This window comes from Aspergillus pseudoviridinutans (assembly GCF_018340605.1).
Source record: "Aspergillus pseudoviridinutans IFM 55266 DNA, scaffold_4, whole genome shotgun sequence".
Taxonomy (NCBI): Eukaryota; Fungi; Ascomycota; class Eurotiomycetes; order Eurotiales; family Aspergillaceae; genus Aspergillus; species Aspergillus pseudoviridinutans.
The window spans coordinates 3,514,105-3,536,307 of NW_025091284.1; the positions used below are offsets into that span (position 1 = coordinate 3,514,105).

Consider the following 22,203-nt stretch of genomic DNA (forward strand, 5'->3'; position numbering starts at 1 on the left):
ATGGCTTCTATGATTCCTTTCAAGGTTATTTTCTGCTTCGCTATTTGTTACCTCGCAACTTTTAGCTCTGGAATAGGTAAGTCGTCTCTGATTCTGAGCCCTAGTCGTCACCCCAACTGAAGTGTGGTCCCTTAACAACTTTCGGCAGGGTTGATAGAAGAACTCAACGTCGTCGATGAGAATCCGAATCTGAGGAACTCCAACGGTGAGCGCTGATGTTGACTACCTAATTGCAAATCTTGCGTGCGCTGACAGCATTATAGTGGAGAGAGTGGTCGTTCCACTGGAGCTGACATATCTGCCTCCCGCCGGTAAGCTCTCAGCCCTAACTATGCCCACTGCTTCTGTATTTGTGATCTGTCCATGTGCTGACACGCCTTCATATGTAGATACCGTCACCCTCACTGTCACGGAGACTATTTGCGAACTTCCAAGCACGACTGTCTCAAAGCCTTCTACCACCATTTGGATCCCGGCAATTCCGACCATGGTTACCACCGCTTCGATGCCAACGTCTCAAACTAGCGTTTCCACGTCAGAACCTTCCACGACGTCGTCTGTAGAGCAGACGACTTCTCACCGTACCAGCTCGACTAGTAGCAGCGGTGCTTCTACTCCTGTACCCAGCAGCAGTGAACCACCATACGCTCCTCCTCTGTCAGATTCTGCCACTGGTCAACGGAAAATACACTTTGCTTTGCTGGTATGGAGCTTGGTGACGACAGGTTTCATGAACGTCTAGGAGGATGCACGTGTTCTGTCCGTCTGTCTTATTTCTCTTTTAGAAGTAGACTCGCGAAGCAAACTCTGATTGAATCCCCCTCCAGAGCAACTGGTATGACTGGCCATGTTCTAATTCTGATTTCAAGGAGCTCACGTGGGTCATGTTGTCTGTGTTTTACCTGTTTTATGAGGATGCGGCAAGTGATATGCTGCTCACTTTTATTGATACTCAACGAATTTAATACTTTCCAATGGAGCTCAAGATGGCTGGTTTCCGCATGATTTGATCAAGTCTCGCACTCAGATAATATATTATTAGCATTGTGATTGTTACTATCATGGGTATCTTCTAAGGACCAAACATATAATCGCTCGTCTAGTCGCATCATGAAGTTGTAGATCAGTTACCTGATTGACCAATGTCATAGGACCTTCTCTTCAGCGACTGGTTCACCAAGCATAAGCGCTGAGAATAAGAGCGTATTTGAACACGATGCATGAAGCACAAGAGACACCATTTCAGAACTGATCTGACCGCTCAGCGCTAGAATGGGAGCATCCATGAATGAGAACGAACAGGGAGGTCTCATGCAATCAACGAGAAATGTGTAGATCATGCATCGACGTCTAGACCACTGCGATGACTGCGAACCTGCCATCACGTCTCGGACTCAACCAGCGCCTCAATTTCTTTGGCCAGGGAGCAGATGCGACAGCCATCGCCAATCCGATCTCTCAACAGCCGAGCGGTGGTCACCTTGGCGCCGACAGTGTGGGACGCAGACAGCGAAAGTTCGTTCAAGGTGGGTGTGCGGAGCTCAGGTAGTGGGCGTGGGGTCTGCATTCCGGACTGGTTTCCGTCCGAGGCCGTTGAAGTTTCATCAGAACCAACGTGTGATAGGTGGAAGACATGTCCACATGCGAAGCCGACGAGGATTTCCTTTTCTATACACGAACATAATGGATGAGCACCGAGAACATTATCGAATAGCTTAAGCAAGGTAGCTTACCATTGGGATAGAAAGGGAGGTGACATCCTGCGCACCTCCCTGGTTGGGACGTAGACGGGCTTGATGGCGACAAGGCTTTCTCTGTATCAGCGTTGCTACTCGCTTCATCTTTGTCGCCGGTGTCGGAGACGGGCTGTGAGGGTTTCTCTTCGATGATATTAAATTTAATGCCTCGTTGTTGTCCTTTCCTTAAGGTGTCCATGCCAACAGCGACTTCGCTTTGAAGGACCTTGGCGGCACCCTGGCTGATACTCGCCTGCAGGTCATGTTCACGAATCATGCGGGTGAGTCCTTCCCGCAGCCCTTCAATTTCAAGTCCGCTTGGGATGCGTCTGACAAGTTTAATCGGGTCGATGGACGTGCCGGCCTCAACAAGGAGCCCGTGAATGAAACGGGGCTTGTCCATGGAGTAGTCCAGAAGATCTTCCCAGAGATCGGGATCATCTTGAGCCTTGGCAAACGATATGGCCTGCGAGACATCCTTCAAGTCAGACAGAATCAAGTTCAGTGCCTTCTTCGTCTGTCCCATCTTAGATAGGAGGTAGATGAGCTCCGACGTGAAGTGGCGGCTCTCGCAGACGGCAACCGCTGTGTCAAAGGAGTACGCGGTGCTAACTTGCAAAAACTCCATCAGCAATGGACGGTCGTAGTCGGCGAAAAGTTCCACGGCGGTGTCAGCGAAATTATCAACTAGTGCCTTCCCCTCATCAGCTGCTAATTTGCTTGCTGCGTCACGAATTCGGGCACCATGACCTCTGCGAGGCTTCGCAGCGCTGTGTGGAAGCGATTCTCCTCGCCAGAGAGCGCGGAGGTAGAAATAGAGAAAAAGAAGCCGATTTGCGTCTTTAAGCTGAGTGACCACAACCTCAGGGCGCACAATTCCAGTATACGCTTCGCTGACGAGAAGCTTGATTGGCTCGGCAGTTATCTCTTCCAGTTCGGAAACTGGAGCCGTTTTCATCTGTTGCTTGGAAACACGAATCATGATAAATGCGGGGATATCATCAGAAAGAGCGTCCAACAAGCGGTGCTCCTTGATCAAAGCCATGGCCGTGTCCGCATCTTGTAGTCGAATGTAACAGTGCAATGCTTCGTTATAATGACCTCCGGCCAGATAGAGCTTGGCAAGGCATTTCGTTAGTATCCGCCAGTCCTCTGTTTCAGGTGCCACCGTCCTGGGATCCACCTGTTCCTCGACAGCTGTCGTTACACTATTGACGTCAAAGAGCGTGAAAGGCCATGAATCCAAGAGTTCGCTGAATCTGTGCCGATCACGAGAAACGTAATGGCTCAGAATCTCCTCGTATATGTCCGGCGACAAGGGCGGATGAAAATCTGCCGGAATAACAGAAGAAATTTCGTCCAACCTCTTATTCTTCACGAAGATCCACGCCCAATGCTCCCACGCGGAAGCGGTTTGTATTGCCTTCGCGCAAACTTCAGCGGCTCGAGTCCAGTCGTCTTGCTCGAGCAACTGTTTGATCCATAGCTCACCAATTCGGCGCTTCTCTTGGTCAGCGGCAGAAGCTACAGCCCGACCAGTAGTCGTAATGGACGACCTATCATCGGCGAAGAAGTCACCCAAGCTGCTCTGGGACCGTGTTGAGGCACCTGGCATATGATCCGAAATTTCCTGTGTTCCCGCGGCCTCTGGATGCTTCTCCAGAAGCTTCCACGCTTCTTCATATTTCTCATGTGCATCTAACCACGCTAGACGATCTGAAAGGTCTCTTTTCGCCGCAACCACACAGTCATATGGGCTGTGGACGAAGATCTTGGGACCAGCGCTTGTTGCAATGTCCTGTACTTCTTTAGACAAAGGTTCTTCATTCGCCATCCGTTTTGAGGCCAGTATACTTGGTGCTCTGATCGAACCTTTGTCGCCGCTACTTGTTGTGCTCCGGATACTTGCACCAGAACTGAACAACCTCGCGGGATACATTGTCGCGTCCCAGAGGCCATTTCCAAGTGTTTCCAGAGCCCCGCGATGAGACACAGGCACTGATGATTTCCACGGCGGTATGACGCACATGTGGTAGTCTGAAGAAGTGACACTCTCATAACGACTAACTGTCAGGGTATCGGCGCTGAGCTCTTCTTTCGTATCAATGTCTATAATGCGAAGCTCAGGTTCCAGGCCCCGAGGACGGCGGTGTGAGCGAGGACGAAGGTCGCCGTGCTTTGTCCGCTCTTCCGAAACATTCTCTTCCTCGGCCTCAATGTATGCAAGAACAGCTATAAGGTTTGGTGTATATAGTGAAATGCCAGATATAATACAGTCAGTTCGCAAGCTAGAGTCAAATTGTCAGCGGTCATTTCGTAATTATGGCAACACGAACTCACATCGTGGAGACTTGGACAGATCCTATCCTCAGGTCCTTATTGTTTTTGTTTGGCCGGTCGGGATACACATTGATGACCCAAACAGTTCCTCCCCAACCCACGACGAGCCTCTCCACATCCTCCTTCGTCGCAACTACATCCGGTGAGGCGGGAGTGTCAAGATGAGGTTCGTCTTGCTGGGACTTCACATTCTCCTCCCAGCGCAGAGTACCTTCGTCCACCCATTCGGCTCGAGCTCTCCAGACACCGGCCATTTCTTCCCATCCAGGGCCGTTCGGACGGTCGATGTGGCTAATTCGTTTCCAAGCAAGCTCAGAGTCCGCTGAGTCCAGATGTAGGTTCGACCGCATAATCTTGATCCCTTCTTCATTGACCCAGACGACGTATTTCCCTGATAAGGACCATTTAATCGTGCTGATAGCACCCTCCCCGCTGTGTAATATGGTGTCCCTGCCGGTATTGGTTCCCAACCCAATTGATCCAAGCCAGCTTGACGCCGCAGCTGCGGCGCCTCCCATTGTCGTCGAGTTCGTACTCATACCCACCCGTCCACCAGTCGTAAGAATTAGATCACCTGCTCGCCCTCCCGACAAGAATGTTCGATCACTCTTGTATTCTGGTGATAGTGCAACAGCCTGGACAGGCCGCCCAAAGTTCCGTAGAATGACATCTTTTGTATCCACTAAAGAGGCAACGCATACATTACCATCGATAGAAGAAGTCGCGATGTAAATGGAATTGGAGGGTGTTGCGGGTGGAGCTGTCTGATGACTCGATTTATTGTGACCACGAAGGCTGGCCGTGCTGAACGAGGATCGAGTAGAAACAGCTTGATCTTCCGTGACTGTTCTGGTGACGTTCTCTGCTTTAATGTTGGGTAAAGGAGGTGGGAACGGAGAGATTGAGACGGAAGTAACGCTCGCTGAGTGTGCGTGATAAACCCGAAGCGACTGAAATAGAGGCAAGGAAAGCACATGCTGCAAGACGTCAGTTACTGCGCCCTCACAACAAGTAGTCCTGTTAGCTTACAATATTGCCATTGTGTGTTCCGATAATCTAGAGACATTTCAGCAAGGGAAAGTGAATCGCATGCTTTTGAAATCATACCATCTTATCGCCCGCGGTCAGGAATGAGCTGGTTGCGTCGCCATTTCGGTACACGGCACCCAGATTTTTCGTGAGATACAGGTATTTGAGTTGAGGCTCTTCCTCGTCGCCATCATCATCATCATCTTCTCCTTCCTCTTCAATGTCTGCCTCTCCACTACCCTTATCCTGTTCATCCTCGTCGTCTCCATGCGCAGGTTGTTCGGGCTGAGAGCTGTCTTCGGTGGTTCTTTGCTGCACGGAAGCCTCATGTGCCGGGCTGTCCTGACGGGCATCCTCTGTAGGCTCAGTCGCGCCAGGCGCGTCCATGGCGAGCGCCTATTTCCGTACCTGGAACAATTCAGAAATCACCACAGGCGGGGGGAATCATGTCATGACGAGCAGTTTGGTGGACCTGGGGTAACTTGGGGAGAACTGATGACTAAGCGCCTAGCTCAAAAACGCCGTTGAAAGCCGGTTGGATGGGTCGAAACACTTTCTTTGCAACATTCTGTCTGCTGCTTCAAATTTTAAGGCACTGGTGTAACAGGTGTAAGGTTAATGGATTCTCCTGCTCGGCGGCCACTTTTGCATTTCTCAATACCAATACCAAAGCATGTTCGCGAGGCCCTACGTCTGTTCCGTATGCAGAAGGCCCACTGTGGCTAGGCTCTTGAAGCAGCCGCAGAGCCATAATCTTCACGCATCGTATCCCCTTGGTCTTCCTCGACGCAAAGATTTCTTCTCATCCAATGCTTTTCTCAGTCAGAAACAGTCCAAGAACGGTGATCAATCGCAAGAATTGTTCTCTGAGACGCAGAAGCAACGCAGGAGAGGCGCCAGAAACCCAGCAGCACCCACATCGTTACGGAGAGTGGCAGTGGAGGCACAAAGGTCGAAAGACGGGATCTTATCAAAAGCTCAACTGAAAGAGCAAGGGATTTACCAGACTAAGGTTTCAACAGCTGCGCACTTGAGCAAGCATTGGCCGCTGATATTGAACTAAAAGGAAGTAACAGCCTATGCTGTAGCAGAACAATTCGACATCCGCAAAGTCAGAGATATCCTTCAAGAGAGAGGTTTCGAGCCGGATCCGTTTCAAACAGGCCTTTTTCCTCAAGTCGTCCATATCCAAGTTCCTATAGATTCGATTCGACGCGTGAGTAATCCCACCACGACCGATCTGTCCTCCGATGAAGTCGGCGATGTATTCGTTTTCCCTTCCGGTACCGTGGTGGCGTGGTCTTTGCCCGAGGGCTTTACATCTTTTCTGGCCACTAGGACCCTTCTCCCGGCGGCAGAAGGTGCTCACATAGAGCATTTGGAGACGGAGGATTTGGAATACATTGAGGATCCTCAACGGGAGAACAGCAGCATTAAGGGAGATACCATTATTCTTGGCACCAAGTCCGGTAGCGATGACCCCGAATCGAAGCTCGTCGGTCGGCAGTCTGTAGACACGGTCCTTACCAAGGTGGCATTTTCGTCAGGTTTGGCTCGAAGCACGAAACTGGCAGTACTTGAGACTCTGCTGGCCAATTATTTCGAGTCTACCAGAACAATACCCACACTTCTATCACAGGGCTCTCGCTTACCCTTCACAAGAGATTTTATCCTTCGAAAGACCGGCCAACTGCTGAGTGTGCGGGCCCAATTGAACCTCTATTCGGAGCTGACAGACTCATTGCCAGATTTATTCTGGGATAGCCGGCATGAGCTTGGTCTAGAGGGCTATTACGAGCAGGTAGGCAGGGCACTAGATGTGGGTATTCGCATCAAGCTCTTGAATGAGAAAATGGATTACGCACAGGAAATAGCAAGCGTGCTTCGAGAGAGGCTGAGCGAGACACACGGCCTCCGGCTCGAATGGATTATCATCCTCCTCATTGCCGTTGAGGTAGGGTTTGAAGTTTTGAGGCTTTGGAAAGAACGCGCTCATGAGCTTGAAGCCAAAGCTGAACAAAGCTCTGAACCTTCCTGATGTTGGATACGTCCTTGCAGCATAGAATAGCTATTTTCAGGTTTAGCAATGATACCCCCCGCTCATCTTGAAAACAAGTTTCATCCCCTTTACTCCTGAGATTCTCGATTTGCTTTTTGGCAATGTCCGACCTGGTAGATATCCCCCTCCGCAGAAAGACTGATAAGCAGTACGATAGCCTAATCAGGCCCTTATCAGCTGAGCCGGGTCACATGGGACGCTAAGCTTAGTCACGTTATGACGAGACATCCACGTGCTTCCAGCATCATTTCAACGCCTGGCCCTGTGAGCTTATCTTCTCAGGGCCGTTTCTGATCATATAATTAGTTCCTCAGCTGCGTCGTACATGTTACACTTTATCCTGTCGTAAAACAATTCTCGACTCTGCAGCGAGTGTGGAAGGAACAGTCGTCATATCGTCTTCATTCCTAGTAGTGGTACCAGAGATTCTATATCAACAAGCATGTTGCAGAGTATACCTGGACCCCAGCACATCCTGAAAGCTCTGACAGGCTCTTTGGGGCTCTCCACTGTGTTAGAGCCAGATGGCGAAGTTCCGCGAAACTCGTTTCAATGCTCTAAACCGGAGTTGAGCTGCCACGCCCAGTACCATGGCCAGAACACTTGCTGCTTCAACTATCCCGGCGGGCAGATGCTCCAGACGCAATTCTGGGATGCGGATCCTGCGGTCGGCCCAGTCGACTCTTGGACTATTCATGGACTCTGGTGAGCTCTACATGGTGCTACCGAAGCGCCTACCGTCGCAGACACGTATCCTACTGAATAGGACACTGATCACCTGGCTCACCTAGGCCGGACTTTTGTGATGGTGGCTTTGATCAATACTGTGACTCAAAGAGGAGATATAACAACATCTCCCTGATCTTGGTCGACTCAGGCCGAGCTGACTTGCTAGAGTATATGAGTGATTTTTGGAAAGATTTCCGAGGCGACGACGAAGATCTCTGGGAGCATGAATGGAACAAGCATGGCACATGTATCAGCACTCTGGAAACAACCTGCTATGCTGATTACTATCCACAGCAGGAAGTCGTAGACTACTTCAACAAAACTGTGGAGATCTTTCAGAAATTACCTACTTACGAAGTCCGGACCCCCTTTGACCACTACTTTTAACTTGATCTGACTGACCGTTATTCTCAAGACCCTCGCCAATGCTGGCATCGTCCCCTCACATACAAAGACATATACCCTCGACGAAATCCAAGATACTCTAGCAAAAGCCCACGGCGCCCCCGTTACCGTCCGGTGTCGAAACCGTGCGCTGAATGAAGTCTGGTACCACTTCAACATTGCAGGTTCTCTGCAGACGGGAGATTTCGTCGCCTCTGAGCCAGGTCGGTTGGGCCTTGAGCCCTCACTCCTCGACGCGACGTCAATCATTGCTAATGGATAATGACCGCAGACGGCCTCAAGTCCAACTGCCCTGCCACAGGCATCCACTACATACCCAAGAAACCCCGCGAACCCTCCCGAACAACAAGCAGCCCCTCCGAACCAACAAGTACCGGGATTCCGTTCCAGGGTCGTGGCAACCTTATGGTATCATCGATGGGTGGAAAAAGAGGCTGTATCATCAGCCGCGGGAAGTGGTTCGCCTCTGGCACATGCGCAACCTTCAAGGCGAAGAAGGTTACTGGTACGTTCCTCAATAAAGGGAGGGTGGAAAATTACATCGTATCAATGGTGCTTGTATCTGCCAGAAGGTCCGGCTAACAAGGTATCAGATGACACGTTCACCCTGCAATCTAGCAAGGGCATCTGCGCATTCGAAGGAAACGCGTTTAGCTGTGGCCCTCACGTCACTGCTCCAGAGGAGTTTTCCGTAAGTTCCATTCTGCCCTCCACTGACCTGCGTCCGCTGACGAGATTTCCACTGGGGGTACAGGTCCAGGATGGCAAGCTCTCCTATCGGGGAAATACGACCTTTTTCGCAGACAAGGCACCGAAGGGCCGCACGCAGAGCACCATCTTTGCTTCCCAGGATGAACATCCGATCGACCTTGCTATTACATGGAAGGAGCGTCGCTGACCAAGTCGTGTTGTTCTGTTTTGGCATGGTTCTTAAATCAGATAGATAGACCTCCAATTCGATTTTGGATAGAGTTGTGTTTGCTCTAAGAATTCTATGTAGATTCAAAAGAGTGGTTCTAATAGCAGCCCAAAGGCTCGAAGATAATTGATTGTGCGCAGCGTGAATCGTGGAATCTATTGCTCAGATAAAGTACAGGTCATGCAGACGACCGAGGATTAATTTCTAACAAGGATGCAGCGGGCCAAAAACAGTTCCCGAAAAGAAGAAAGTGAACGCCGGGATTAGGCTAGAGGACCGCTAAAACATGGACGAAGGATGGAAGTCAAAGGAGAGGCGACTGCAGAACCCTGTTGGGAAGGTCAAGTCTTGACTGCAGAACCCGAAATGTCGTACATGTGCGAGAAGGAAAAGAACCGAGATGAAGAAAAGAACAAAGAATGTAACCCCGAAAATTTTTGCCACAGATGTCATTCACAAACGAAGAAAAATTTGTTGTGGAAGTTGTCATTGAAATTGTACATAAGTCGTGTCGTGGAAATTTGAAGGTCGTTGTCATACGTGTAGTTCCAGTCGTTGAATTCGGAGTCATGAGAATTAATTTGCGCGTCGGTCATTAGCCAGAGTCGTTGCATCGTGTCATGATATGTGTGGTGTTCAGTCTATTCGTGTGGCTCGTGCGTCGTTTGAGGCCAAAGCTAGCAGTCCATGAAGAACTCTTTGGTCATATCATCAACCTGAAATTGGAGTGAAAAGAAGTCGTCGTTCATCGAGGTACTTGCAGAGAAGGTCTTGCTCGAAAACAGATCCAGTCCGGGCTCGAAAGTAGACCCGTTGACATAGTCGGGAAAAGCGGCCATGTCGGGGTCACTCAGATCAGGAAATTCATGTTTGAAGTTGGCGGAGCTGTCCGGGCTGATGAAGATATCGAGGTCGGAGCCGTGAGACGAATCTGCCAAGGTGGGAGCAGTGTGTGGAGAAGACAGCTCGGCGGTGGAGGTAGCAATATCGGTATATGGATCGGCATTCGAAATGAAAGGCAGGCTCGGTTCTTCAACAATCTTCTCGAGGGGGCGCTTGGACGGCGACAAAGGCAGCATTTCATCCTCGCTACTGGGTGTGAGTGAGCGGCGACTCTGAGTGGGCGATGGCTGGTTTCCAAGGCTCTGTCGCGGAGACGCAGGAGGTGTGAAAGTAAACGCCGATGGAGGCAACGAAAAGTTGGGTTGGCTAAACACGGGCATATCCTCTTTGGGGCTCGATCCACCGTGAAGACTCATATTCTCAAGGATTTCGGAAGGCGGCGAGTTGGGGGAGTCAACAGATCCGGACGAGGAGTGAAGGGATGACTTCTCGGCGACTCTCTGGCGTGTCTTAGCCGCCTTGTCCTGTCTCTCCTCCAACTCTGGTCGATGTTTCTTTGGACGACCACGTTTTGTTGTCTTGCGCACAATACCCTTGTAACCGCCGATGCACATTCCTCGTTGTCTGTGCCGAGTCAGAGCATCATGCCTAGCGAATACGTTGCCACAAAGACATTCGTATGGTTTGTCTCCAGTGTGAATCTTGGCGTGACGCTTCAGATCATGTCCGCGAACGAAGCACTTGTTGCAATGATCACACTTATATTGGCGATCACCAAGGTGGGTCTGGACGTGTGACTTGATGTTCTCTTTTCTTCCGAACCGTCGCTCGCAGCCGGGGTGAAGGCAAACCCACTTTCCATCCTCCGGATCGGGGCCAGAGATGTAGGAAGCGATCTCATCGATAGTGATTCCAGTCTCTTTGATAGAAGCATGAACCCTAGCATCAAGGTTAAGGCTATCAATGGAAGCCACTCTTGGAGAAAGCCGGGGTTTCGTCAGGGAAGAGCTGGAGGTGGTACTCAGCGCCTTCCTGTGTGTCGCCCGACTGGACGCGGCAGGGAAGATGGGCAGTTTCTGAGCTTTCTCATGATTTTCTTCGGGGCTTGGCATGGCGGCTAGCTCTGGGGAGGATTGAAAGGACGAGGTTGCTGACGACGAGGCATAGTGACTCTGCGATAAATTCTCTGACTCGGAGATTTCGAAACTGGAACCCTGTTGACTGCCAAACGCATCAAAACTGTCAATTTCAAATGAAGCAGTGTTCGGGGGGGAAGGCATCTCGATTTTGGAGTTGGAAAAGGTAGACCCTGCAACTCCTTGGAGGGACTTGGCTCGTTGCATGTATGCCGACTGGGCTGATGAGGGTGCAGAGCGGCCTGTCTCCTTGGAGGGGGTTGACTGCATGTCCGTACTATACTGAGCAAGTTCCGCTGGTTTCTTGAACGGGGTTGTCGCTGGCGTTATGGGAAAGTAGTCTAGACCGGTCGTCAGTGGTTGGGAGAAAATGACCGGTAAGGCCGAATTTGTAACTTACGCGTATTTGCCTGCTTGGGGGTATGCGGTCGTTGCGAGGGGGTAATATCTGACTGAACAGACTGTCGTCTCCCATCAGCCGAAAGGTTGTTGACTTGAGGCCGGAGCGTCGTAGGGAGCTGGCCTTGCTGGTAGAAACTCCAGGCACCGTTGTCGAGGATTTGGCCATCGAGACTATTAACGCATGAGACGTGAGCATTTTGCAATTGCTGCTGTTGCATCAGATTGAGATTGTTGTCCATTGGTCGAATCCCCAAGCTCGGGTTTCCCAAGGTAATGAAGCTCGAATTCATGTAAGCCATGCCCGGATGGTTCGCATTGCTGGTAGAATTGGATAATGCTTGCAAGTCTTCCGAGGTCAAAGACGGGCATTCAGGCATCACAGGCATGGGAGAGGAATGCTGGGGGAAATGCGCCGACTGCGAGAATCGGGGATGATGTGCTCCCCCCGCAAGGATTTGGGCTTGCTGAGTTGCTGTTGCGTTAGTAATGGAAACGGCCCCATCATGCATAGGTCGAGGACGTTGGACGTGCAAAGGTCGTTGGTCGAGACTCTGTCCCCGGCGATGCGCATTGATTCGCTGTAATGCCTGTGCCGGAAGGGTAGGAACTTTGGCGGCTTCCAGCGCATTGGGGGTTGAGATCTGCCGACGATGTTGTCGATAGCGCTCGTGCAGATTGCTATGTGGATTGGCTAACATGTCGGGCGGAGATCTCTGGAGTTCACTCGTGGCGAAATGGATCGACCGATACTTGACAGATCTTGCGTCTGGATCTATCAATTCGACCTGTAAGCCTCATGCAGGAACGTTGCGCCAAATGTACGAAAACGTGCTGTACGAACCTCGAGGAGCGCTAGCCGTTTGGCCGGGCCCAGCAGATGGGAAGCAACCACCCTGTAACAGTGTCAGTTGGTGTCCTATTGAACAAAGATCACAAACCGAGCTAAAGAAGAGAAAGAAAGGAAACGAAAAAGCCGAAGTCTCGAGCTTCCTGTGCGCTAGCTTTTGTAACGACTTGCGATCACAGCAACTGTCGCAAAGGCTTCAAAGAAGGCGTAAAAGCTGAAGCTTTCCCGCGCGAATGTCCAATTGACCTCTAGACGTGGAGTTCGAGAAGAAAACAAGCAAGCAGCGAGAATGAAGAGAAACACAGGGTATTTCAATTCAAGATGTGAACCAAGGATGGAGGGGATGGATGGATCGATAGATGATCGATAGATAGATAGCTCGAAGCTGGATCCAGCAGACCATGGCTATCCCGATCTACTATGCAGCCCATGGTTCCGATCAACAATGGCGGTGTTGGCCCAGCAACGCGGGCGGCTCAGGCGTCGGGGAAACCATCAACCCTTGGCATGAGGCCTGACAACCTTCATTGTGGATCAATTGGTGGGCGTCTGCGCCTTGGTTCCAGTGCGGAAAATATTCGAGCTAGGGCGATTGCCCAAGCCCTGCGTCTATCTGTGAGAGTTTACTTGCATCTGGCCGGAGTAAGGAGCTCAGAAAACAGCCCCTCATAGTCGAGACACCCTCGAAAGATGCAGCTATATAGGGGCAACCGGGGGCCTATGAAGGGCTCGAATGATTGACTTTGATGATGCTCCCTTTCTTCGCAATAGCATTGAAATAATTGATAGCAATTATAGGTTTCATATCGTCAATTATTTGCTAGCAAGGACGGAGGGCCTTGATGGCGATGATACTGAGGCAGCTGCTCCAGGTTTCGAAAGTAAACTCTGGCGTCATCGGTCCCGCTCGTTTGATGCCTTGATTTTCAGGCTACAAGACCAGGAAGTAGATCTTCAGTCACATGATCAGCCCTCGTCTCGGAGCGGCGAAATCATGATCCAGGCTTTCCACGCTAGATCGAATCGGGCAAAATGCGCATTCCACGTGACCACACAATGATTTTAACCGCACACTCATCCAGAATCACTTTTGCACACGATCGCAACGAAGGTTGAGGAAGACAAGTCTTGTCGAGGTGAGTTCGCAGCCCATACATTACATTATGTGTCTTCATGGAAATGGAATCACTTAGATTTCATTTAACATTCCTATCCTCGGCGTTGCAATGTAATGTCTCAGAAAGCGCGAGCAGAAATTGCAACCCGAGGATCATGGCTGTTGCGCAACCCTTTCAAAAGCTCCACGACCATTTTTCTGACGATGTTTCTCTCACAGGCCTTCATTCACGATGCAGATCTTCGTCAAGACCCTTACGGGTAAGACTATCACCCTCGAGGTGGAGTCTTCCGACACCATTGACAATGTCAAGTCCAAGATCCAGGGTACGCAATCACTCCGAGCATTGTGACCCGTCAAGACTCTTAATCTGACTTGGTAACAGACAAGGAGGGAATCCCCCCTGACCAGCAGCGTCTGATCTTCGCTGGCAAGCAGCTCGAGGACGGCCGTACCCTCTCTGACTACAACATCCAGAAGGAGTCGACCCTGCACCTCGTGCTCCGCCTGCGTGGTGGTGGCAAGAAGCGCAAGAAGAAGGTCTACACCACCCCCAAGAAGATCAAGCACAAGCGCAAGAAGACCAAGCTCGCTGTCCTCAAGTACTACAAGGTTGACGGCGATGGCAAGATCGAGCGTCTCCGCCGCGAGTGCCCCTCCCCCGAGGTATGTCAAGTTTCTCTTCTGAAAAGCAAGAGCTCGCGGCTAACGAATTTGTAGTGCGGTGCTGGTATCTTCATGGCTGCTATGCACAACCGTCAGTACTGCGGCAAGTGCCACCTCACCTACGTCTTCGACGAGTCCAAGTAAATGCTCGGCTCATCTGAAACGAGCCGTTCCACTGTTCATCCGTACCGGTAGTGTGTGGTGGTCTACCGGGCAATGTCGGTATTGGTTGGAGTGGTGGAATGCAGGTTGAGAGTAGTAGCAGTTCAGAAAATGAAGATAAAAATCGGAAATCTTACCATCCATTACCTTGTCTCTCATGTCCTTCGCAGTAGTGTAGTGCCTCGTACTACTCGTGCTACAGTTGTAGTCAATTTGGACGAGAACCGTCGAGGTAATAGTTCTACGGAGCATAAGTCGGCGCTAGGAACTGAAAGTGATCATTCACCATGTCATTAGATCACCTAAGTGAATCTGTCAAAGATCGTCAAGTAAGATCTACGGTTCGCACGAGAGGCTCGAATAAAGTCACATGACATCAAGTCGTCGGTTTGGCTTAAGGGAAACCAGCACGCACGTTGTCGAATGGAGACTCGTGGTAGTCCAGATTATTCTGGCTCTGTTCGAGTGCATTTACGCCACCAACGCCCTCCACAAAAGTTCCAATCAGACTGCCATCGGCCTTTTGCGCTGTCTTTCCTCCCTTGTCGCCACTGGCTTCCCACCACATGCCGCCTCCCAAGCCCTGCCTTCTGATAAAGTCCACCTTCATTTCGGCGGCGGCGACGGTGTCGTACGAGACCATGGTGCGAGCGCCTGCATCGTAGGACCAAGAGGCACCAGCTTGCTGATCAAAGGACTCCGTTGCTCCAGGTTGGGGGAGAGCTTTGTAATCCCAGACACCATGCTCCCAGCTTCCAGCTCCATTCCCAGAGTAGGGGGTGCCGGGCCCGTTGGTGCTCAAGAAGTCACGGCCGTACAGCGGCATTCCCAGAACGATCTTGGAAGGCGGGACTCCTCCGATCTGGGTGTAGTAATTGATGGCCTGGATCGTCGAAAATGGGGTGGAAGAGGGGTTGCCATTGGATGGGAAGAGGTTGGCCTGGTGGCCTGCAATGGAGTCCCAGCTTCCGGCATAATCGTATGCCATGAGATTGTAGAAGTCGAGAAAAGGTGTCATCTCCCGCAGCTTAAGCTTGGAGTAATTGTTTGGTCCTAGGTCGATTGTCAATTAAACTCACGCCACCGGCTCCCCAGGGCCGAAAGATTCTGCGTAGAGGCAAGGACGAAGGCTTACCGGCAGGGCAAGCTATCGTGAGAAGAAATCTGCGATTGGGGCCGGCTGCATTGTCCAAAGCCTAGGGAGGTCAGTCCACTGACCGGACGACGGACACATGCAGGATCCAACTCACCTCTCTGCACTTCTGGAGCAACGACACATAAGCTTGAGCCTCAACTTCGTCTGAACAGAACGTCAACAATCACTGGTCACCCATTGCACCTTTGAAACTCACTCTGTGGATATTCCCAATCGATATCGATACCTGGTCAATCAGCAACTACAGCAACCAATGCACATGAAGGGAAAACTTACCATCGAAGCCATAATCAAGGACCAGCTTCGCAGCAGACTGAGCAAAAGTGTTGCGTCCAGCATCTGTGCTTGTTCCCTGGGTGAGGTTTGCAGACAAGGTCCAACCTCCGATGGAGAGAAGGACCTTGAGCTTGCGGTTTTGCTTCTTGAGGAGGAACAACTGTTTGATGCAGCCGTAGACGTTGTTTCCGGGTTCATTCCAGGAATCACCAGGATAGTGTTTGTCGACATCCGCGAATGGATCTCTCATAAACCTAGTCGCCACGATTAGTTGAGCTGCCACAGAGAAGAGTATGCTTCGATGAATACTCACACTTCACCCGAGTCGGGTCGGACATCGGCGAAGGCGTAGAGAATATGAGTCAATTTGTCCGCGGGAAGGTCGAAAACGTGGTAGTTGCGTTGATAAATTGCCTAGTTGGCTGTCAGCGAGGTCCTGTTCGGTTCGTCCGAAAGAAAACGAGGGAAATACTCACCCAATTGACAAAGTATGCGATAGACTTATAACCGCCTTCCATACTGACCTCACTAGAATTCTCGGTATCTGCCACAATATTAGACCGAGTACGACAACCAGTGTCATTCCCATTGGGAACTAAAAAAGCGAGGGGAGCTGCAAGCCCAATGAAGGCTATGAGCCAAAGGAGACAGTGATTGAAAGGATTGGACGCCATTCTTCCACCAGTGGAAGGTAGGCTGATTTTTAAAAGGAGTGAGAGAAGGTATTGCCAGCAGAGTAGATCTCTGTAGAAGCACAAAGGAGTGGAGAAGTACAGATACTATAAAAGAAGAGAAAAGGAGAGGCACTTATAGACCATGGTGTTGCCAGATATCTCGCGAATTAGGTTGCGAGAAAAGCAATGAATGAGGGACACTTACTCGCGAGGTTGTGAATGAAATTAGAAGTTTCACTGTTTTGTGAATAGATAGGAGGAAAAGAGACTGTCACCAGCTCTAGTTTAATAACCTAGTGTGGAAAGTGAGTAAATAGTAGGATTCAGAAAGATGAAGATGAGAAAGGACTGTGCTTGATGACACTCGTAAATACTAAGCCTACTTACCGTAAAAAAGGACTCTAGACAGGATTTCAGATAACAATCTTGATTCTCCAGATACAATTCTTGCTGCCTGATTATCTGAATCTCTCTCCTTTAACTAGGATAGAGCATTGACTGAGATGTTGTCAAGTTTCCCGCCACAGAACTGGATCAGATTAAGGCAGAGAAATGGAATAGCCTCACCAATACCCCACTTGGGCTAGCTCTGTCGATCCGTCATGGGACAGTGGGAATTGTGCAACACGACGAGTGTCGGCTGGCTTTAATGTCGTCCTTTCCTGGTTCATCTTCACATCCTGAGAGCCTTCTGATATGCCCATGGAATTAGAGGAAGCTCTGTCATGGGGACATGAGTTGCACTTGGTGAACCACGGGACGATCCCGAGTAGTGTCCGATCAACTTAATTTGGACATTGGGGCACTGACAGAGCGGCTTCAGGATGCATCTACGATGAAGTGAATCGAGGAGGAGGTGTATAGATGAATCAAGCCTCGAGATATAGATCACACGAGGAGGTCAACCTGTAGAAGGGCAAGAACGACTGAGGTTCTACATGATCGAAGTGATGTAGACTGTGAAACACTTGAAAAATCATCTGCAGAAACCCATGTATGTCTGCTTTTCTTCATCTTACTTGGGTCCAATTCATTGGTTACGAATAAACAGACAATTTAAGTCTTTCTGACTGGACAGAAAAGAGAAAAATGGCAACGCAACGTGGCCGAGGATAAGGTAAGTATCCCACATTCCATAATCCAATCTAGACAGATTCCGGGGCACGACAGCAGACCTCGTGGAATCAGTCACACAACCTGCAGTATTTCTGCATCTCTACATGGATGAGATGAACCATGGCAGTCCTTCTATCCTTGACTCCGCGGCAATTCTCAAACATCAATTATCAAACGTCAGAAGAATTCAACCAGAGCGGACCACACCTGGACCTTACCAGCTGAACACTGCCCGCAACCCACAGAGTCAGCCCACTGATTGGTGTTGACTGACCTCGACACTACTGCAGGACCCTTCGCACGGCCACACTGTATCATCATCGTAGTCAATTTAAGGGTCGACCGGAAATAACATTGTTTCGAGCGTTCTTTGTGGATTAGACAGCTCCGTAGTCTATGCACCTCAAAACAAAATAGGGACCGAAAACCGTTCAACTTGGGGGAAGAAAAGGATAGTGGGCTGCTGGGTTTCTGCCCCACTGTATCTCAGCTGGGATGTGTCCGACTCTTGACTCCACTTGGACTATCGAGACCGCTGATACTCCACAAGGAACAAGCGTCAGAACTCAATCCTGTGACGTGGATATGGTGCTTTCTTGTGGCTAGTGCGACGTTGGAGTCTAGTCGTCCGGCATCTGGCATCGTGCTTAGAGTACAGAAGACACGTTAAGACACCCTGTACCATCAGAGACCTCCGGGTCTGCTGGAGTGGACACAGAACCACGCAAATCAGTTGCGGTAATGAGAGACTAGGAAGAGTGACGTAGAAAATGTCAAATTTCAACCATATCTAAACCCGAAATACACAGAAAATTGGCCATTCAAGGGATATCATCAGTTATAGTAACATATAGAAGAATGGAAATTAGAAAGAAACGAAAGAATGCCCGCAGGTTGCTTTTGTGTCTCTCCAAAGGATAAGCGACCGGCGCTTTTTGGTCAAGAGAAAATGTAGCATGCCACTTCCCGTATTAATTCCTCGGTCAAACCATATCTTGAGGCAAGGTCGCTTCGGGTCTTACGACTGTGACCGGATCAAGGCCAAAATCGCGCTCAGAGACGGGTCGTCGTCCAGCCAGTGTCCTGCGCGTACATCCGCAGCCCGAAGATCAGCGATGACATGTGTGTCGGTTATTTGTTGAAGCTCCTGGCAAGACTTCAGGTCAGGCTGTGCTTTCCAGAGGGAATTTCTTCGTGAAGGCAACCTACCTGGCGGAATGTGTCATTCACAGCCTTTAGTTGGCTCGCATGTTGCGGTCCTGGTCTCTGGCCCCGAAGGACATTTTGCCGATGAATCGCCCAGCGTCTGGCTGCTGCCGCTCGGAGGTAGATCTTATGCGCTTGGAAGCGTCGTGCGCTGGCGTCGAGGATGACCCTAACGGCGTGGCAGATAAGAATATGTCTCCTCAGCTCTTTGCTCGGCGGTGGAAGATATGTACCTCTGCAGTTCTGCCCGTTCCGTCTCCTCACTGCTCGCTTGAGTAGGTACTGCTCTTGCATTGTAGCTTGCCGAGATAAGAGTCTGCGCTGCAGCGATGCTCTCMCTCAGCACAACATAGCCTTCTTCATGGGAATCTTCTGGCGGTGCTTGCACATTCTGCTGGGGAATGTGTATGAGAAGCGTCCGGTAGTCGTTGACGATCTCGGCGACCCTTAAGGCTCGAGCTTGATTAACTATGATATGGATTACCCATTAGCATCTTGTACGGCGCGGACTACCTCAAAGTGTCCATTGCCGGGCGTTAACACTGCTTACGTCCATCAGCCATTGCTACCGTGTGAGAAGCACTTTGAGAACACAAAGCAGAGAGGGGAAGAAGCAACGACAAGACTGCAAAAGCAGAAGAGCAGAAAGGTAAAGGCAAACAAACAAGAGAACAAACCTGTTCGTGCTCAATATGGTTTCATCTACAAAGTCTCGCCCCGTGGTCAAGGGCGGGTTTCCTTTTAAGCTTGATCCTCCATTGATCAATTGCTCAGTATACCAGCTCAGAACCGTATAGCTGGAGACGCAGGGAGGACAGAATCTCTACACAAAGACATACTACTAGCCGTGGCTGGCTGCACCAATCACTGCTGGGAAGAGCAGTTTAGAATATCACAGCTCGTCAGCACAGCTGGGCGATGACCACAATAGTGGATCTAGAGCAAGCAAAGGCCCATGAATAGCCATGCATCCGAGCATCCACATAGACCTTTTCATTGTCGTATCCCGAAGCCTGGAAAAGAAGCCCTAAGCGCAAGACTAAGCTAGGCTCCTGCTCGGAAAAGACGAATTTAGTATGCAGCAGAGCGTTGGAGCAGGGGGGGGAAATGGAAAAAAGTAAACAATTGATAAATTAGGACAGAGAACCACTCCGCAGAATAATGGATATCGAATGGTCAATGGTTAGTGGCCAATTCATCCCGTTTTCTCATGTGTCACAACCGAGTCAGCGGAATGCTGATCCACCATGGTGTCTCGCAGCTGGATATCGGAGTAACGGTACAAAGGGCCGTAGTGTATGCATCTTAAGTAGGGTGGGGACGTTGGTTAGAGAGCTAGTGTTGTGGTTCGTCCGAAACTGGCACGACAAGTCATCGAGTCAGTCGCAATTCGAAAGTCAAGACAAGTGCAGAACACATTCCAGCTGGATGGCACAGGCAAATATCTCCGCCACATGCCGATTGGGAATGTGCTCTCCTGCGACTCTACAAAAGTAAAGCAGCTGTTAACAAGAAGATGGTTGACGAAGAAGATACAATTTTGGCAGGCATAACGACGAGCGTCAAGCCACACCACGCAGCTCAGCCACACGTCGGCCGCAGCGCGAAAAGAGCAATTGCAGCTGAAAGGGGAAAAGTGATAGGTGGTACCTTAGTGCCTGAGGCCCCAGAGACCTGAACTCACGATCCACTTGTGGCGAATTTAGCAGGAGTAACATCCCCTTTTAACGAACTATAGATCGTAGTGGACAGTTGACAAGGATGTCTGCGTAGGTTCATCCCAGACGCTGCTTTACGTCAACTACATCTGGTTACTGTAACGCCTAGCGAAGCGAGTTCGGCACAGTCGAAACGCAGCTCTCGCATGCTGCAGTCCATAGCGCCCTCGATCCGAGCCTGTCATATAGCAGAAGTCTTTTATCACAGTCATTGTGCCCGTACTTTGAAGTTGCCACCGATGTGGAGGACAGCGGACGATGATGTGACCCCCTTTTCTAAATCAAGGACTCGCATGGAACAAGGCGCTCCAAGAATATCAGCAGTAAGGATGAATGAGACAGCGCACAGAGCATCAAAGGAGTGGCATTGTTATGTCGTCTGCATCTAGCAACGTGGATCCTCCTTTACCAAATCAATCCTTCTCGCTGATGGCCTGTAGCCGCTCGTCAATCTCGTCTTCCGTCAAGGCACGGAACGCAGGATCTGTTCCCTCCTTGCCGTCTGCTCGAGGACCACCGACGATACCAATCTCCAATTCGTGCTTCTTGAAGTCGACGCTCAACACGTTGCTCAAGGCCGTGATACCGAGCTCGACCACCTCCTCCCAACTACCCTCAGCATAATCCTTGTTCTTCAGTTTCTTCTCCAAGTAATTGAGCGCCTCCTGCTGCTTGGGACCGGATGCAGTGGCCTTGTACCCGACATAGTATCCTGCGGGATCACATTTGTAAAGTTGTGGGCCTTTCTCGTCGTCAACTGAAATCAGAGTCATGGCAACGCCTAGCGGACGCATGTAAGCCTGCAGGTATTATCCTTGTTAGCCTGCGACTCGACATCCACTAAGGAAGCCAAAGAAAATACCAACCCTTTGTGTGTACACTTGATTGATGTTGGCAAGTCTTTTTGCAAGGACGTCGCAAGGCATTTCGTAGCCATATTTGTATCGGAATTCAGCCGCCTCTCCGCGAGCACGGTCGACAGAAGCTCTGGCATCAGCAATAGAACCAGTCATGACACAACCGACGGAGGGAGAAAGCCGAAAAATGTGCGAAACGGACGACGGGTCAATCAGTTTATCCTTTAATAATTCGATTAGATTGTCGCAGTATCCCTGTCAATTGAGGTGAAGCAACCTACAGCGACTTTCTTCTGAGACAATACCACTGCGCAGTTCTTCCCCCTCACACCGATTGAGGTGATATTTGCGGCTGTAATGGCCTTGAAGGCATATTCTAATTTTCAACAATCAGCGTTGTTTAGCCGAGCGATGATAGCGTTTGCGGCAATATCCCCCATGAGGGCCGGGACCGCGAACTGGAGAAAACTAGGGTGCCCTCAAAAAATGTACATACCGACTTGGTACAGACGACCTTGGTCTGAGAAAATGGTGATGTGTCTGTCATATCCAGCGCTCCCTGTTCGGAAGAGGATGTCAGCTCTGATGAAGTCATGGAGGTCAACTCAGATGGAGAAGCCAAGGAGCTTACCAGACATGATTGCGGTGTGCGATATTATTCCTCAAGAAAAGAAAACAGAAAACAGTGAGATATATGACTCTAAGGAGGTAGAGATTGGGATTGAAAGGAAGAGGACTGGAGGATGAAGGACAGCGAGTCTCCAACGTACGCGTGCTTGAAGGTGCCTGGCCGAAGCTCCAAGCTTCTGA

The 22,203-nt window shown here is 50.2% G+C and overlaps 8 protein-coding genes across 8 annotated transcripts; 3 read left to right on the forward strand and 5 right to left on the reverse strand.

Moving 5' to 3' along the window:
• Nucleotides 1-742, forward strand: Asppvi_006650 (uncharacterized protein; the record flags this gene model as incomplete). The annotated part of the gene is made up of 4 exons (XM_043302548.1): nt 1-76; nt 149-205; nt 264-311; nt 390-742. The coding sequence occupies 4 exons, from the start codon at nt 1-3 to the stop codon at nt 740-742; spliced, it is 534 nt and encodes a 177-aa protein (XP_043158483.1).
• Nucleotides 743-1,381: 639 nt separating this feature from the next.
• Asppvi_006651 (CLH domain-containing protein) lies at nt 1,382-5,492 on the reverse strand (the record flags this gene model as incomplete). Its single annotated transcript, XM_043302549.1, has 5 exons — nt 1,382-1,668; nt 1,734-4,024; nt 4,077-5,053; nt 5,106-5,132; nt 5,184-5,492. The coding sequence occupies 5 exons, from the start codon at nt 5,490-5,492 to the stop codon at nt 1,382-1,384; spliced, it is 3,891 nt and encodes a 1,296-aa protein (XP_043158484.1).
• A 286-nt stretch (nt 5,493-5,778) lies between these two features.
• On the forward strand, nt 5,779-7,143 carry Asppvi_006652 (RMD1 family protein; the record flags this gene model as incomplete). Its single annotated transcript, XM_043302550.1, has 2 exons — nt 5,779-6,117; nt 6,172-7,143. 2 exons carry the CDS (start codon nt 5,779-5,781, stop codon nt 7,141-7,143), a joined length of 1,311 nt encoding a protein of 436 aa, XP_043158485.1.
• A 463-nt stretch (nt 7,144-7,606) lies between these two features.
• On the forward strand, nt 7,607-9,196 carry Asppvi_006653 (T2 family ribonuclease; the record flags this gene model as incomplete). Its single annotated transcript, XM_043302551.1, has 6 exons — nt 7,607-7,869; nt 7,956-8,250; nt 8,309-8,501; nt 8,570-8,803; nt 8,892-8,989; nt 9,053-9,196. The coding sequence occupies 6 exons, from the start codon at nt 7,607-7,609 to the stop codon at nt 9,194-9,196; spliced, it is 1,227 nt and encodes a 408-aa protein (XP_043158486.1).
• A 698-nt stretch (nt 9,197-9,894) lies between these two features.
• On the reverse strand, nt 9,895-12,296 carry ace2 (putative C2H2 transcription factor (Swi5); the record flags this gene model as incomplete). Its single annotated transcript, XM_043302552.1, has 2 exons — nt 9,895-11,537; nt 11,597-12,296. 2 exons carry the CDS (start codon nt 12,294-12,296, stop codon nt 9,895-9,897), a joined length of 2,343 nt encoding a protein of 780 aa, XP_043158487.1.
• A 2,488-nt stretch (nt 12,297-14,784) lies between these two features.
• Asppvi_006655 (glycoside hydrolase family 18 protein) lies at nt 14,785-16,496 on the reverse strand (the record flags this gene model as incomplete). The annotated part of the gene is made up of 7 exons (XM_043302553.1): nt 14,785-15,443; nt 15,526-15,586; nt 15,641-15,690; nt 15,743-15,772; nt 15,823-16,076; nt 16,136-16,236; nt 16,299-16,496. The coding sequence occupies 7 exons, from the start codon at nt 16,494-16,496 to the stop codon at nt 14,785-14,787; spliced, it is 1,353 nt and encodes a 450-aa protein (XP_043158488.1).
• Nucleotides 16,497-18,630: 2,134 nt separating this feature from the next.
• Nucleotides 18,631-19,381, reverse strand: Asppvi_006656 (uncharacterized protein; the record flags this gene model as incomplete). Its single annotated transcript, XM_043302554.1, has 4 exons — nt 18,631-18,759; nt 18,822-18,987; nt 19,052-19,286; nt 19,369-19,381. The coding sequence occupies 4 exons, from the start codon at nt 19,379-19,381 to the stop codon at nt 18,631-18,633; spliced, it is 543 nt and encodes a 180-aa protein (XP_043158489.1).
• Nucleotides 19,382-20,949: 1,568 nt separating this feature from the next.
• prs2 (proteasome core particle subunit alpha 1) lies at nt 20,950-22,031 on the reverse strand (the record flags this gene model as incomplete). Its single annotated transcript, XM_043302555.1, has 5 exons — nt 20,950-21,336; nt 21,403-21,615; nt 21,675-21,769; nt 21,890-21,952; nt 22,025-22,031. 5 exons carry the CDS (start codon nt 22,029-22,031, stop codon nt 20,950-20,952), a joined length of 765 nt encoding a protein of 254 aa, XP_043158490.1.
• Nucleotides 22,032-22,203: the final 172 nt, after the last annotated feature.